This window comes from Hyla sarda, chromosome 3 (assembly GCF_029499605.1).
Source record: "Hyla sarda isolate aHylSar1 chromosome 3, aHylSar1.hap1, whole genome shotgun sequence".
NCBI classification, from domain to species: domain Eukaryota; kingdom Metazoa; phylum Chordata; class Amphibia; order Anura; family Hylidae; genus Hyla; species Hyla sarda.
In genome coordinates this window covers 29942105-29960611 of record NC_079191.1, presented here as the reverse complement: position 1 = coordinate 29960611, position 18507 = coordinate 29942105, and the positions used below count along the sequence as shown (strand labels likewise).

General features: G+C 42.2%; 1 protein-coding gene across 9 annotated transcripts in view; it reads left to right on the top strand.

The window, feature by feature from the left end:
* The window catches only part of LOC130360520 (cysteine-rich venom protein ENH2-like), a 75295-nt gene extending 64112 nt beyond the window's left edge, over window positions 1–11183 (top strand). For all 9 annotated transcript variants that reach the window (XM_056563025.1, XM_056563030.1, XM_056563029.1 and 6 more), the window contains one exon: window positions 10959–11183. In XM_056563025.1, coding sequence (XP_056419000.1) covers window positions 10959–10962 — 4 coding nt within the window. In that variant the 3' untranslated portion in view covers window positions 10963–11183. The remainder of the gene's footprint in view (window positions 1–10958) is intronic.
* Window positions 11184–18507: the final 7324 nt, after the last annotated feature.

Genomic DNA, 18507 nt, shown 5'->3' with positions numbered 1-18507 from the left:
AAAAGGTCAAAATATGATATCTGGACAGGAACGGGTCCTATTGACTTTATTGGACCTAATGTAGTTAGGGCTGCCATCAGAAATTCTGGGGTCCCTTAGACAGCTCAAGGACCCTGAGAACGCACCCAGGGCCCACTGGCTATCTTCTCTATCATATATATATATATATATATATATATATATATATATATATATATATTTATATAATGTTTTTTATAAAAACAAGAGCCCTTTAGATTAATGAGGAAGAAAGGAGGATATGTTATCACCATACATATTACCATATTACATCATAGTGTTACTGACCAAATCCTGTATACTGAGATGAATATTACCAGTAATGCCATATACCAACTCAAGCGGGCTCAGCAACAATAATCATACTCGGGGTGCCACTGTGTATATCAGTAAACTGACATTACACAACAAGACAAAACGATATACCAAAAGGTGAACACCCACTATTCATGTATAGTTAGAAAATATACTTTTTTACAATTTTCACATAGATATTAAAGCAGACAGAAACACTTAAAAACCATCTACAAAGGCCCAAAGGCCACTACAACAGCAGAGAACCCCCTGAAAAAGGGGAGACCACTCCCGGGGCACCTGCTTAATCAAAACATAGATATTGCAATAGTCCCAATAGCCCAAAAACATTCAATCACAAAGTAAGCAAAGTGCAAGTCACATATAAAGCTTTCCTCAGTTTAAAGATACGGTTAAGGCAATGATCAACCTGTAAACAATGATATAGTAAATACAACCTTTACGCAGTCAATAGCCCTGATTTACTAATGTCAACCCGACTCTTTTTCTCGGGTTGTGCGACCAAATTTGTGTTGCATAGCCCATGCGACACTCTGTGCGACACAATTTCCCAACAAAAGATATCATCACTCTTTTCGGGCATGGTTAGCCCAAAAAGGGGCGTGTTCCCGGCAAAAAACAAAAAACACTCAGAGTATGATGAAAAACTCACAGGAAAACCTGTGAATTTGGCTTCACCAAAACACGACAGCTCTGAGCTGTCGGGAAATTACTCAAAACCGAGTGAATCCTACCCCCATCATGGAACAGGGTCTGTTCCATTTTGGGGGTAGTAGTACAGGGGCTGAGGGATTGATCACATCAGGTCTCTCTTCTGAGATCCGATCAGAAGTTATTAAATAGGGGAGCGGACAGCATGGTCCGCTCCCCTGCGATGTATGATGTATTTTACTTTTATTTTTAGATTCCCCACCAGGAGCCCTGAATGGTTGGTACTGAGCAGCTATTCAGGGCTCCCGGCGGGGTTTTCAAATAGAAGAGCTGCGGTGGGGAATGATATATAGAATTGCTGGGGGGGTATATGTCTGGCCCCCCACAGCTTCTATATATCTTGCCCCCTGCTGTGCTATATGTCTTGTCCCCTGCTGCGCTATCATATGCCCCCCACAGCACATGTATATATAAATTCCCCCCGCGCTATCATATGCCCCCCACAGTGCATGTGAATATCATTTTTTTTCCCCCGCGCTATCAAATGCCCCCCACAGCGCATGTATATATATATATTAGGGATGTCCTGATACCGATACTGGTATCGGTATCAGGGCCGATACTAGCCATTTGCATGGTATCGGGGACTCATTTAATGTCCCCGATACCAGGCTCGATACCTGGTGCCGCTCTGCTACCCCGTTCTTCCATCCTCCAGTCCGCATCATAGTGTTCCATGGAGGAGCATGTAACACACACGTCACTCCGCCTCCTCCCCTGCGCCCAGCGTAACGCTACGCAGGAAGCATAGTGACGTGTATGTAACATGCTCCTCCATAAGACGACACGATGCGGACCGGAGGACGGGAGAACGGGGCAGCAGAGCAACAGCACCAGCACCCGACAGAGGAGGTGAGCTGCCTGCAAGGAGGGGGCTGATACTAATGTCTAAAGGGGGGGACCTGCTGCTCTCTAAAGGGGGGGGGCTGCTGCTGTCTAAAGGGGGGTCCTGCTGCTGTCTAAAGGGGGTGGCCCTGATGCTGTCTAAAGGGGGGCTCTGATGCTGTCTAAAGGGGGGGGCCCTGATGCTGTCTAAAGGGGGGGCCCTGATGCTGTCTAAAGGGGGGGGGCCCTACTGCTGTCTAAAGGGGGGCCCTGCTGCTGTCTAAAGGGGGGCCCTGCTGCTGTCTAAAGGGGGGGCCCTGCTGCTGTCTAAAGGGGGGGAGCCTGCTGCTGTCTAAAGGGGGGCCCTGCTGCTGTCTAAAGGGGGGCCCTGCTGCTGTGGGGCCTTGTTGCTGTCTAAAGGGGGGGCCCTGATGCTGTCTAATAGGGGGGGTCTGCTGCTCTCTAATAGGGGGGGGGGGCTTGCTGCTCTCTAATAGGGGGGGCTGCTGCTCTCAATAGGGGGGGCTGCTGCTCTCTAAAGGGGGAGCTCTGCTGCTGTCTAAAGGGGAGCCCTGCTGCTGTCTAAAGGGGGGGGCCCTGCTGCTGCCTAATGGGGGGGCCCTGCTGCTGCCTAACGGGGGGGCCCTGCTGCTGTCTAAAGGGGGGGGGGCCTGCTGCTGTCTAAAGGGGGGGGGGCTGCTGCTGTCTAAAGGGGGGGCCCTGCTGCTGTCTAAAGGGGGGGCCCTGCTGTCTAAAGGGGGGGCTGCTGTCTAAAGGGGGCCCTGCTTCTGTTTAAATGGGGGCCCACTGTCTAAAGGGGGCTGTGGTCTACAGGGGGGCTGCTGCTTATGTCTACAGGGGGGCTGTTACTAATGACTGCCGGGGGGCTTCTGCTAATGTCTGCAAGGGGATACTCCCTACTATTAAAGACAATCTTACAGCAGTCACCTGCACTAACTTGAATTTATATGTAGATAGTGCATGCAGTTTCTACCGCTGCTTACCACGTGGTCATCGGTCTCACCGCCAATGCAAATTCCCTGTTCTGTCCAATGGAGAAGAGAGAAACTTGGTTCATACTACAGCAGCCGCCTCCATTGTACACAACAAGGACCTTCATATCAGCACGGTAAGCAGCGCCAGAAACCGGGTCACCCTGGTGTCAGATTCCCTTTAAAATATAAGTACTCGTACTTGGTATCGGTGAGTAATAGAATGAAAGTATCGGTACTCGTACTCGGTCTTAAAAAAAAATGGTATCGGGACATTCCTAATATAATATAATATATATATATATATATATCTCCCCGCAGCGCAATCATAAGCTCCCGGCAGCGCTATGATTGACAAGCATTCTATTAGCAGCGCATTTGGCCGGGAAGCCGGCTGCCCGATGCACTGCTTAAAGAATACTTGTCATTCCTAGCGCTGCAGAAGCATATGGTTATAGAAGCGATGTGGGGGCCAGACATATTGCGTTATCCACAGCACATCTATACACATATGCCACCACAGTGCTATGAATGACAAGTATTCTTTAAGCAGCGCATCAGGCAGCCGGCTTCCCGGCCAGATGCGCTGCTACTAGAATGCTTGTTAATCATAGCGCTGCCGGGGGGCATATATATATATATATATATATATATATATATATATATATACATATACACACACACACATGCGCTGCGGGGGCCATATGATAGCTCTGCAGGAGGAATATATAATATATATACGCTGCGGGGGGCATATGATAGTGCTGCAGGGGAATATATGTATATACATGCGCTGTGGGGGGAATGTATATATACACATGCGCTGCCGGGGGGAATGTATATATACACATACGCTGCCAGGGGACAAGACTTATAGCCCAGCAGGGGGCAAGATATATAGAAACTGTGGGGGGGGGGGCAGATATATACATCCCCCCCTGCAATTCTATATATCTTTCCCCACCGCAGCGCTTCTATTTGAAAACCCCGCCGGGAGCCCTGAATGGCTCCTCAGCACCGGCCATTCAAGGCTCCCGGAGGGGAAATTAAAAATAAAAGTAAAAGCACACTGTATATGGCTGGGGAGGAACATGCCGCCTGCTCCCCTGCTTAATAACACCATGCGATACAAAAAAAAACATAAGGCGACAGATAACTTGACTGCAACAGAAAAAAATAGAGACGGGCGACAGATTAGTAAATCAGGGAGAAAAATACTCTGAGTAAACCTGAAATCACTCCAAGATAAACACTCCATTCTTAGTAAATTAGGGATAATATGTATGTTACTGGGAAAGTAGGGCTATTGACAACAGATGAAGGATAACCTCGCAGGTGATCTCCTGGACCACACGCGTTCCATTGCCCATCGGCAACTTCCTCAGGGGTGTTGTGTTACACAGGTTCCGCATTATATGCTGTATACAGCTTAATTAGATGAATGAGTCACAGGAGTAGATACCTGGTGATCCAATCGGCAATGTCAGCCATTAGCCATGGGACCCTGCTGCTGATAGCACTGGACCCACTGGGTATGAAACACTCGCAGTTATTGAGCATGCTTTAAATTGCAAAAATGGTTGCAGGGCGTATACTTATGCACTGTGTCCATTAGGGATTATGCAATAAAAGCAACTATTAACAGAGGGGCCTACCCAAACTATATGCGAGCTCCATATGAGTGGGCCCCTCTGTTAATAGTTGCCCCCTTATAGTTGTTGTAGGCTCGGGTCCCTCTCAGACGGGCCTACAACTATAATGGGGGAAGCAATTTGCAAACAGGGCCGACAACAACTATGTGGGCACAACTTGCCCCTATTAAGTTAGGCTGCTTTCACACTATAAAAATATCTCTGTTATAAACGACCGTTATAAAAACCCTGGAAATCGGCTGCTAAACGGCCGTTAGAAAATCCCATTATAGTCTATGGGATTTTTCTAATAGTCGTTTTAACCCGTTATCGCCAGTTATTAATAACGGCCGTTATTTTGTGACGGGAGAATGAACGAAAGAAATAATGCATGCACTATTTCTCCAGTTACTCATTCTCAAGCTAAATAACAGTGATCATGTCCAGATATATATAGAGGGTGAAGCAAATCGATCTTAATTACAAACAATTACAAATATTATGTAAACATTCATAAAGTGCTAGTGCATACAGTGCATCACAATAGTATTAATGGATGTACAATAGTCATCCAAGTACAAGTGAGTGATATTAAAAACATCTCTATGCAGATCTTATACATAGGTAAAACAGAGAATGGTATAGAATATAAAATCCATAAAGTATGTAAACAAACACATTAAATACCATAAGGATTCAGGGCAGGTGTGTGGCGTCACTCACCGAGGAAGCGTGTCCCGAGTGTAGCAGGTGTCATGGCGGTGAACGCCGGTGTAGAGGTGCAGCAAGTGTCATGGCGACAGACGCCAGTATGTGAATAAATAAAGTTGTAAAGGAACGGACCAATCACCACTAGTTCTAATGAATCACATGACCATCGGTGTAGTGTCAATGTATCGGCCGGGTGCGCATGCGCACCACTGCAAACCATAAAATGGTGGCCATCTTGAAATAGGGGCATCCTTGTGCCCCTATATCTTGTGCTGGGGCATCCTTTTTTTTATCGGTGTTGGTTTATAATAAACTCTGTGGACACGATAATAGTTCCCCTGCGTCTGTGCATTTTGCGACTGTGTGGCACTCTCGTCCAGGTATTGGTATCCCAGGGACCAGGGCTCCCCCCGGTGTTAGTGTCTGGGACCCTTAGTGGCCCTGTGACATGCGACCGGGCTGTCCCCTCCGGGTCCGAAAGGATCGGGTGGCGGACTTTGGGATCCCCTGGTGGGTGAGATATATGTGCCCAGTATGACTGCTACATTACGGATGAGTGGGGATAAAACCACGGACCTAGCTATGTTATCTTCCTAATATGGATACTGCGCTGATCAGCGCTTTGCCAACAACTTACTAAGTATTGCAATATTTCAAGATGGCCACCATTTTATGGTTTGCAGTGGTGCGCATGCGCACCCGGCCGATACATTGATACTACACCGATGGTCATGTGATTCATTACAACTAGTGGTGATTGGTCCGTTCCTTTACAACTTTATTTATACACATACTGGCGTCTGTCGCCATGACACTTGCTGCACCTCTACACCGGCGTTCGCCGCCATGACACCTGCTATACTCGGGACACGCTTCCTCGGTGAGTGACGCCACACACCTGCCCTGAATCCTTATGGTATTTAATGTGTGTGTTTACATACTTTATGGATTTTATATTCTATACCATTCTCTGTTTTACCTATGTATAAGATCTGCATAGAAATGTTTTTAATATCACTCACTTGTACTTGGATGACTATTGTACATCCCTTAATACTATTGTGATGCACTGTATGCACTAGCACTTTATGAATGTTTACATAATATTTGTAAATGTTTGTAATTAAGATTGATTTGCTTCACCCTCTATATATATATGGACATGATCACTGTTATTTAGCTTGAGAATGGTGTTGTGAGAACACCGAAACGTCGCTTCTGTTTGCTTTTGGAATAAAGCCACTTTTTAGAATTTTCACTACTACCGAGTGCTGCGGTCATCCTTTCCTTTGCTGCATGAATTGGACCCAAGACCAGGGTCTCAGAGACTGCTTGCACCATACCTACCCTCTCGGAAGTGCTGCTTATCACCTTAATCTCTCTCTCCTCTCTCTCTCTCTCTCTCTCTCTCTCTCTATAATATATATGCAAAAATGAACAGTGTCAAAAAAAAAGGTGATTTATTCAAAAAAACGTGTTGGGCAACGGTTCAGCTGGCTCACCCAGTCATTTTCAAGCCTTGAACATGGCTTGGTGAGCCAGCTGAAACGTTGCCCAACACGTTTTTTTGAATAAACCACCTTTCTTTTTTGACACTTGGTGTGCCACTGTTCATTTTTGCTTTGTGTTTGGAGGGGTCCCCAACCTGGACCTGACACAGAAGGCCCCTGTGCACCTCTTTTTTCTCCTGGAATGCTGCTTTCCTGCTTTTTCTATATATATATAGGTAAATATGATGAGGTATATACATGTGAGGTGTCCTTCTTTTGTTCGGACAATATCCTCATAGGTTTCTCTAATCATACACGGTCTATTTTTCATATAAGTGAGGGAATTGCCATTTTGATATGATAAGGTTGTATGGTAAATCTAATATACTACATTTATACTATATGTAAGTTATTATTTGGGTTGTAAGAATTGTGGATATAGAGACATGGCTGCAAGGACGCATGTGCATTAGATAATGGTATGAGAGCCGAAAGCGCAGCGCATATGAGAACGCAACTTGTGATATGTAGGCACACTAAAGAGCTAATGCGCAGTCAATGGTGTGAGTAGTCTAAACGCAGCGCACAAGTGGGTATAGTGCATGTGCTGATGAATGATGACAGACCGGCGTGTGTAGTGATGTGCGCATGTGTGTGATTATTGAATTAGAATGAATGTGAATAGGGGAGCACCCGGATGTGGAAGCGTTCGCTTGTTGGCGTCCTGGACTGCAAGTGTGAATGTCTCCACGGACCACCAGGTATATCTCCTCCTGTGACTCATTAATCTAATTAAGTTGTATACAGTATATAAAGCTGTCACTCCCCCTAATATAGGCTTGCATTGAGGGGGCAGAGTGTGATGTCACACGGGGGCAGAGCCGTGATGTCACAATACTCCGGCCCCGTGAGCGAACATGCTCCGGGGGCTGATGATAACAGGGGGCTGTGTGAAAGATCAGGGGGGTCCCCAACGGCGATACCCCCACGATCAGGCATCTTATCCCCTATCCTTTGGATAGGGGATGAGATGTCTTATCGCCCTAGTAACCCTTTAACCTTATCTTTAAACTGAGGAAAGCTTTATATGTGACTTGCACTTTACTTACTTTGTGATTGGATATTTTGGGGCTATTGGGACTATTGCAATAGCTATGTTTTGATTAAGCAGGTGCCCCGGGAATGGTCTCCCCTTTTTCAGGGGGGTCCACCATGTTGTGTAGTTGCCTTTGGGCCTTTTTAGATGGTTTTTAAGTTTTTTTGTCTGCTTTAATATCTATGTGAAAATTGTAATAAAGTGTGTTTTCTAACTATACATGAATAGTGGGGGTACACTTTTTGGTATATCATTTTGTCTTGTGGTAGAATATTACCAATAATACCAGTATACAAAGAGGAATATTATCACCATGCATATAACCATCATACTGTTACTGACCAAATCCTGTATACTGAGATAAATATTACCAATAATATCAGTATACAAGGAGGGATATTATCACCATACATATTACCATCATACTGTTACTGACAAATCCTGTATACTGAGACCAATATTACCAATAATACCAGTATACAAGGAGGAATATTATCACCATGCATATCACCATCATACTGTTACTGTCCAAATCCTGTATACTGAGACAAATATTACCAATAGTTCCAGTATACAAAGATGAATATTATCACCATTCATATTGCCATCATACTGTTACTAACCTAATCATGTGTACTGAGGCCAATATTACCAATACACAAAGAGGAATATTATCACCATACATATCACCATCATACTGTTACTGTCCAAATCCTGTACACCGAGACAAATATTACCAATAGTACCAGTATACAAAGAGGAATATTATCACCATACGTATTGCCATCATACTGTTACTAACCAAATCCTGTGTACTGAGACCAATAGTTACAATAATGCCAATACACAAAGAGGAATATTATCACCATACATATTACCATCATACTGTTACTGACCAAATCCTGTATACTGAGACCAATATTACCAATAATACAGTATACAAGGAGGAATATTATAACCATACATATTACCATCATACTGTTACTGACCAAATCCTGTATACTGAGACCAATGATACTAATAATACCAGTATACAAGGAGGAATATTATTACCATACATATTACCATCATACTGTTACTCACCAAATCCTATATACTGAGACCAATATTACTAATAATACCTCTATACAAGGAGGAATATTATCACCATACACATACCATCATACTGTTACTAGCCAAATCCTGTATACTGAGACCAATATTACCAATAATACCAGTATACAAGGAGGAATATTATTACCATACATATTACCATCATACCTTTATTGACCAAATCCTGAATACTGAGACCAATATTACCAATAATACCAGAATACAAGGAGGAATATTATCACCATACATATCACCATCATACTGTTACTGTCCAAATCCTGTATGCTGAGACAAATATTGCCAATAGTACCAGTATACAAAGAGGAATATTTTCCCCATACTGCCCCCAGTAGGAGGTATTGTCGCAAGGTAGTTAATGCCCCTCGATAGGTAGTGCCCCCAGGTAGATAATGCCCCTCAGTAGGTAGTAGGCAATGCCTCTTAATAGGTAATGCCCCCAGTACGTCATAGGCAATGCTCTAAGTTAGGTAATTCCCTTAGAAAGTAGTGCCCCAAGGTAGATCATGCCACCAGTAGGTAGTGCTCCCAAAAGTCGGGCCCCCAGTAGGTAGGAGAAAATTCCCCTAAGTAGGTAATGCCCTCAATAGCTCCTCAAAAAAATCCACTCACCTTTCCACCGCTCCTGTGCTGAGGCTGGGATATCTGCCTCCTCTGGGGCTGTCCAGGACTTCTCTAGCATGGACATCATCACGCGACCTGCAGTGTAAGGCTACGCTCCTGTACTTACATTACCTACACTATTTATGTAATGTACTACAAGAGCAGGAGACCGCTGTGTAAATGGTCTTTTGCTTCCATCCAGGTGCTGATCCAACAGGGCTCAGTGGACCACCGTCGGTCAGCGAGCAATGTTGGTCGCTGGTAGCTTACAGAGAAGAAAGCGGAACTCACTCAGATCATATTCTGTGCAGTTTATTCATAAGCAGTGGGAACGAACACTGATCAGCGGGTGCATTCCATTGGCGGGTGCGATCCACTGGCATTAAATTAATATACAAAATATGTATGAAGACTGTTTTATTAGCAATGCGTTTCGAATTTGTACAGAATTCTTCGTCAGGCCAAGCAGGCTCGCCTGCATGGCCTGACGAAGAATTCTGTACGAATTCAAAAATCATTGCTAACAAAACAGTCTTCACACCCATCTAGGATATTAATTTTCATCACGAAAAAAACGCCCAATATCAGTCTTTTCTTTTGCAATGCCTAGAGCCTTTCTACACTGTTCTTGACGGGATTCCGAGGTGGATCCAGGTGTGACCTGCATTAATGGGGTGATCCACTGGAAAACATTTTTTTTTTTTTTAAATCAACTGGCGCCAGAAAGTTAAACAGATTTGTAAATGACTTCTATTTAAAAATCTTAATCCTTCCAGTACTTATCAGCTGCTGTATGGTCCACGGGAAGTTGTTTTCTTTTTGAATTTCCTTTCTGTCTAACCACAGTGCTCTCTGCTGACACCTCTGTCCATGTCAGGAACTGTCCCGAGCAGGATAGGTTTGCTATGGGGATTTGCTCCTACTCTGGACAGTTCCAAAAATGGACAGAGGTGTCAACAGAGAGCACTGTGGTCAGACAAGGAAGTTCAAAAAGAAAAGAACTTCCTCTGTTGTATACAGCAGCTGATGAGTACTGGAAGGGTTAAGATTTTTAAATAGAAGTAATTTAGAAATCTGTTTAAATTTCTGCCACCAGTTGATGATAAAAATGTTTTCCAGTGGAGTACCCCTTTAAATGGCATGCCTCCTCAGGTGCTGCACCCTCAGGGCAACACGATCCGGTAAGGAGCTTTTTGTCGGGCGTTTAGCTTTATTACCGAAGCGTACTACACGAGAGCGCACATTTCTTTTGTTTTGTTTTTATTTTTTAGAATAATATAGGGATTCTGGGGCTCTGGGACTGTTATATCCCCTTTGTGGGCCATTGGTGAAGCACATGTCAAAACCAAACTTTTTGTTGAATTTTTCACTTTCACTTTCACTTTCAGCTCTGTACGATCTGTAAAAGAGATGTGTACAAAAATACATTGTTTTTTTCTTTCACTCCTCTTTTCAGATAAGCCTTGTTCACACACAAGACCAAACACAGCGAATACAATGAGGTCACAGAGTGTTGTAACAAGGATATAAAGGAGGGATGCGCAGCCTCATGACCTGCAAAACTGAAATTACATCAAATCTGCCGAGTCTTTACTTTCACATTCAAATCCTGAGGAAGATTAAGAAAAAAATCTGTTAAACATTTTTTTTCTTTTTTTTAAGTGAATAAAAAGAAAGCAATGGATGGAATTGTTACTGTGTCTGTGCTTGTTACTAACACCTCCCGGGGTGGTTATATGTCCACAAACCACTGTACTGCATGATGATAGGTGAGAACCTGGTATAGTGTATGGATTGATATAGGGGAAAAACAACACAACCGATACATTATATACAAATAAGTCAATATTTCCCTACAGTATATCACATAAGTGACTCCACCCCTCACATTATATACAGTATATACCATAAGTGACTCCACCCCTCACATTATATATACAGTATCTCCCATAAGTGACTCCACCCCTCACATTATATATACAGTATCTCCCATAAGTGACTCCACCCCTCACATTATATACAGTATATCCCATAAGTGAGTCCACCCCTCACATTATATACAGTATCTCCCATAAGTGAGTCCACCCCTCACATTATATATACAGTATATCCCATAAGTGACTCCACCCCTCACATTATATATACAGTATATCCCATAAGTGAGTCCACCCCTCACATTATATATACAGTATATCCCATAAGTGAGTCCACCCCTCACATTATATATACAGTATCTCCCATAAGTGACTCCACCCCTCACATTATATATACAGTATCTCCCATAATTGAGCCCACCCCTCACATTATATATACAGTATCTCCCATAAGTGAGTCCACCCCTCACATTATATATACAGTATCTCCCATAAGTGAGTCCACCCCTCACATTATATATACAGTATCTCCCATAAGTGAGTCCACCCCTCACATTATATATACAGTATCTCCCATAAGTGACTCCACCCCTCACATTGTATATACAGTATATCCCATAAGAGAGTCCACCCCTCACATTATATATACAGTATATCCCATAAGTGAGTCCACCCCTCACATTATATACAGTATCTCCCATAAGTGACTCCACCCCTCACACTATATACAGTATCTCCCATAAGTGAGTCCACCTCTCACATTATATATACAGTATCTCCCATAAGTGAGTCCACCCCTCACATTATATATACAGTATCTCCCATAAGTGAGTCCACCCCTCACATTATATATACAGTATATCCCATAAATGAGTCCACCCCTCACATTATATATACAGTATCTCCCATAAGTGACTCCACCCCTCACATTATATACAGTATATCCCATAAGTGATTCCACCCCTCACATTATATACAGTATATCCCATAAGTGAGTCCACCCCTCACATTATATATACAGTATCACCCATAAGTGAGTCCACCCCTCAAATTATATACAGTATCTCCCATAAGTGACTCCACCCCTCACATTATATATACAGTATCTCCCATAAGTGAGTCCACCCCTCACATTATATACAGTATATCCCATAAGTGAGTCCACCCCTCACATTATATATACAGTATATCCCATAAGTGAGTCCACCCTTCACATTATATATACAGTATATCCCATAAGTGACTCCACCCCTCACATTATATACAGTATCTCCCATAAGTGAGTCCACTCCTCACATTATATATACAGTATATCCTATAAGTGAGTCCACCCCTCACATTATATATACAGTATCTCCCATAAGTGAGTCCACCCCTCACATTATATATACAGTATATTCCATAAGTGAGTCCACCCCTCACATTATATATACATTATATCTCATAAGTGACTCCACCCCTCACATTATATATATAGTATCTCCCATAAGTGAGTCCACCCCTCACATTATATAGAGTATCTCCCATAAGTGACTCCACCCCTCACATTATATATACAGTATCTCCCATAAGTGAGTCCACCCCTCAAATTATATACAGTATATCCCATAGTGACTCCACCCCTCACATTATATACAGTATATCCCATAAGTGAGTCCACCCCTCACATTATATATACAGTATCTCCCATAAGTGAGTCCACCCCTCACATTATATATACAGTATCTCCCATAAGTGAGTCCACCCCTCACATTATATATACAGTATATCCCATAATTGACTCCACCCCTCACATTATATATACAGTATATCCCATAAGTGAGTCCACCCCTCACATTATATATACAGTATATCCCATAAGTGAGTCCACCCCTCACATTATATATACAGTATCTCCCATAAGTGAGTCCACCCCTCAAATTATATACAGTATATCCCATAGTGACTCCACCCCTCACATTATATACAGTATCTCCATTAAGTGAGTCCACCCCTCACATTATATATACAGTATCTCCCATAAGTGAGTCCACCCCTCACATTATATATACAGTATATCCCATAAGTGACTCCACCCCTCACATTATATATACAGTATATCCCACAAGTGACTCCACCCCTCACATTATATATACAGTATATCCCATAAGTGAGTCCACCCCTCACATTATATACAGTATCTCCCATAAGTGAGTCCACCCCTCACATTATATATATAGTATCTCCCATAAGTGAGTCCACCCCTCACATTATATACAGTATCTCCCATAAGTGACTCCACCCCTCACATTATATATACAGTATCTCCCATAAGTGAGTCCACCCCTCAAATTATATACAGTATATCCCATAGTGACTCCACCCCTCACATTATATACAGTATCTCCATTAAGTGAGTCCACCCCTCACATTATATATACAGTATCTCCCATAAGTGAGTCCACCCCTCACATTATATATACAGTATCTCCCATAAGTGACTCCACCCCTCACATTATATATACAGTGTCTCCCATAAGTGAGTCCACCCCTCCACATTATATATACAGTATCTCCCATAAGTGAGTCCACCCCTCACATTATATACAGTATCTCCCATAAGTGAGTCCACCCCTCACATTATATATACAGTATCTCCCATAAGTGAGTCCACCCCTCACATTATATATACAGTATCACCCATAAGTGAGTCCACCCCTCAAATTATATACAGTATCTCCCATAAGTGACTCCACCCCTCACATTATATATACAGTATATCCCATAAGTGAGTCCACCCCTCACATTATATATACAGTATCTCCCATAAGTGAGTCCACCCCTCACATTATATATACAGTATCTCCCATAAGTGAGTCCACCCCTCACATTATATATACAGTATATCCCATAAGTGAGTCCACCCCTCACATTATATATACAGTATATCCCATAAGTGACTCCACCCCTCACATTATATACAGTATCTCCCATAAGAGAGTCCACCCCTCACATTATATATACAGTATATCACATAAGAGAGTCCACCCCTCACATTATATACAGTATCTCCCATAAGTGAGTCCACCCCTCACATTATATATACAGTATCTCCCATAAGTGACTCCACCCCTCACATTATATATACAGTATATCCCATAAGTGAGTCAACCCCTCACATTATATATACAGTATATCCCATAAGTGAGTCCACCCCTCACATTATATATACAGTATCTCCCATAAGTGAGTCCACCCCTCACATTATATATACAGTATCTCCCATAAGTGAGTCCACCCCTCAAATTATATACAGTATATCCCATAGTGACTCCACCCCTCACATTATATACAGTATCTCCATTAAGTGAGTCCACCCCTTACATTATATATACAGTATCTCCCATAAGTGAGTCCACCCCTCACATTATATATACAGTATCTCCCATAAGTGAGTCCACCCCTCACATTATATATACAGTATATCCCATAAGTGACTCCACCCCTCACATTATATATACAGTATATCCCATAAGTGACTCCACCCCTCACATTATATATACAGTATATCCCATAAGTGAGTCCACCCCTCACATTATATACAGTATCTCCCATAAGTGAGTCCACCCCTCACATTATATATATAGTATCTCCCATAAGTGAGTCCACCCCTCACATTATATACAGTATCTCCCATAAGTGACTCCACCCCTCACATTATATATACAGTATCTTCCATAAGTGAGTCCACCCCTCAAATTATATACAGTATATCCCATAGTGACTCCACCCCTCACATTATATACAGTATCTCCATTAAGTGAGTCCACCCCTCACATTATATATACAGTATCTCCCATAAGTGAGTCCACCCCTCACATTATATATACAGTATCTCCCATAAGTGAGTCCACCCCTCACATTATATATACAGTATATCCCATAAGTGACTCCACCCCTCACATTATATATACAGTATATCCCATAAGTGAGTCCACCCCTCACATTATATATACAGTATATCCCATAAGTGAGTCCACCCCTCACATTATATATACAGTATATCCCATAAGTGACTCCACCCCTCACATTATATATACAGTATATCCCATAAGTGAGTCCACCCCTCACATTATATATACAGTATATCCCATAAGTGAGTCCACCCCTCACATTATATATACAGTATATCCCATAAGTGACTCCACCCCTCACATTATATATACAGTATCTCCCATAAGTGAGTCCACCCCTCACATTATATATACAGTGTCTCCCATAAGTGAGTCCACCCCCCCACATTATATATACAGTATCTCCCATAAGTGAGTCCACCCCTCACATTATATACAGTATCTCCCATAAGTGAGTCCACCCCTCACATTATATATACAGTATATCCCATAAGTGAGTCCACCCCTCACATTATATATCCAGTGTCTCCCACCCCCCCACATTATATATACAGTATCTCCCATAAGTGAGTCCACCCCTCACATTATATATACAGTGTCTCCCATAAGTGAGTCCACCCCTCACATTATATATACAGTATATCCCATAAGTGACTCCACCCCTCACATTATATATACAGTATATCCCATAAGTGAGTCCACCACTCACATTATATAAAGTATATCCCATAAGTGAGTCCACCCCTCACATTATATATACAGTATCACCCATAAGTGAGTCCACCCCTCAAATTATATACAGTATCTCCCATAAGTGACTCCACCCCTCACATTATATATACAGTATCTCCCATAAGTGAGTCCACCCCTCACATTATATACAGTATCTCCCATAAGTGAGTCCACCCCTCGCATTATATATACAGTATATCCCATAAGTGAGTCCACCCTTCACATTATATATACAGTATATCCCATAAGTGACTCCACCCCTCACATTGTATACAGTATCTCCCATAAGAGAGTCCACCCCTCACATTATATATACTGTATATCACATAAGAGAGTCCACCCCTCACATTATATACAGTATCTCCCATAAGTGAGTCCACTCCTCACATTATATATACAGTATATCCTATAAGTGAGTACACCCCTCACATTATATATACAGTATCTCCCATAAGTGAGTCCACCCCTCACATTATATATACAGTATATTCCATAAGTGAGTCCACCCCTCACATTATATATACATTATATCTCATAAGTGAGTCCACCCCTCACATTAAATATATAGTATCTCCCATAAGTGAGTCCACCCCTCACATTATATACAGTATCTCCCATAATTGACTCCACCCCTCACATTATATATACAGTATCTCCCATAAGTGAGTCCACCCCTCACATTATATACAGTATCTCCCATAGTGACTCCACCCCTCACATTATATACAGAATCTCCATTAAGTGAGTCCACCCCTCACATTATATATACAGTATCTCCCATAAGTGAGTCCACCCCTCACATTATATATACAGTATCTCCCATAAGTGAGTCCACCCCTCACATTATATATACAGTATATCCCATAAGTGACTCCACCCCTCACATTATATATACAGTATATCCCATAAGTGAGTCCACCCCTCACATTATATATACAGTATATCCCATAAGTGAGTCCACCCCTCACATTATATATACAGTATCTCCCATAAGTGAGTCCACCCCTCAAATTATATACAGTATATCCCATAGTGACTCCACCCCTCACATTATATACAGTATCTCCATTAAGTGAGTCCACCCCTCACATTATATATACAGTATCTCCCATAAGTGAGTCCACCCCTCACATTATATATACAGTATCTCCCATAAGTGAGTCCACCCCTCACATTATATATACAGTATCTCCCATAAGTGAGTCCACCCCTCACATTATATATACAGTATATCCCATAAGTGACTCCACCCCTCACATTATATATACAGTATATCCCATAAGTGACTCCACCCCTCACATTATATATACAGTATATCCCATAAGTGAGTCCACCCCTCACATTATATACAGTATCTCCCATAAGTGAGTCCACCCCTCACATTATATATATAGTATCTCCCATAAGTGAGTCCACCCCTCACATTATATACAGTATCTCCCATAAGTGACTCCACCCCTCACATTATATATACAGTATCTCCCATAAGTGAGTCCACCCCTCAAATTATATACAGTATATCCCATAGTGACTCCACCAGTCACATTATATACAGTATCTTCATTAAGTGAGTCCACCCCTCACATTATATATACAGTATATCCCATAAGTGACTCCACCCCTCACATTATATACAGTATATCCCATAAGTGAGTCCACCCCTCACATTATATATACAGTATATCCCATAAGTGACTCCACCCCTCACATTATATATACAGTATATCCCATAAGTGAGTCCACCCCTCACATTATATATACAGTATATCCCATAAGTGAGTCCACCCCTCACATTATATATACAGTATATAACATAAGTGACTCCACCCCTCACATTATATATACAGTATCTCCCATAAGTGAGTCCACCCCTCACATTATATATACAGTGTCTCCCACCCCCCCACATTATATATACAGTATCTCCCATAAGTGAGTCCACCCCTCACATTATATATACAGTATCTCCCATAAGTGACTCCACCCCTCACATTATATACAGTATATCCCATAAGTGAGTCCACCCCTCACATTATATATACAGTATATCCCATAAGTGACTCCACCCCTCACATTATATATACAGTATATCCCATAAGTGAGTCCACCACTCACATTATATAAAGTATATCCCATAAGTGAGTCCACCCCTCACATTATATATACAGTATCACCCATAAGTGAGTCCACCCCTCAAATTATATACAGTATCTCCCATAAGTGACTCCACCCCTCACATTATATATACAGTATCTCCCATAAGTGAGTCCACCCCTCACATTATATACAGTATCTCCCATAAGTGAGTCCACCCCTCGCATTATATATACAGTATATCCCATAAGTGAGTCCACCCTTCACATTATATATACAGTATATCCCATAAGTGACTCCACCCCTCACATTGTATACAGTATCTCCCATAAGAGAGTCCACCCCTCACATTATATATACTGTATATCACATAAGAGAGTCCACCCCTCACATTATATACAGTATCTCCCAT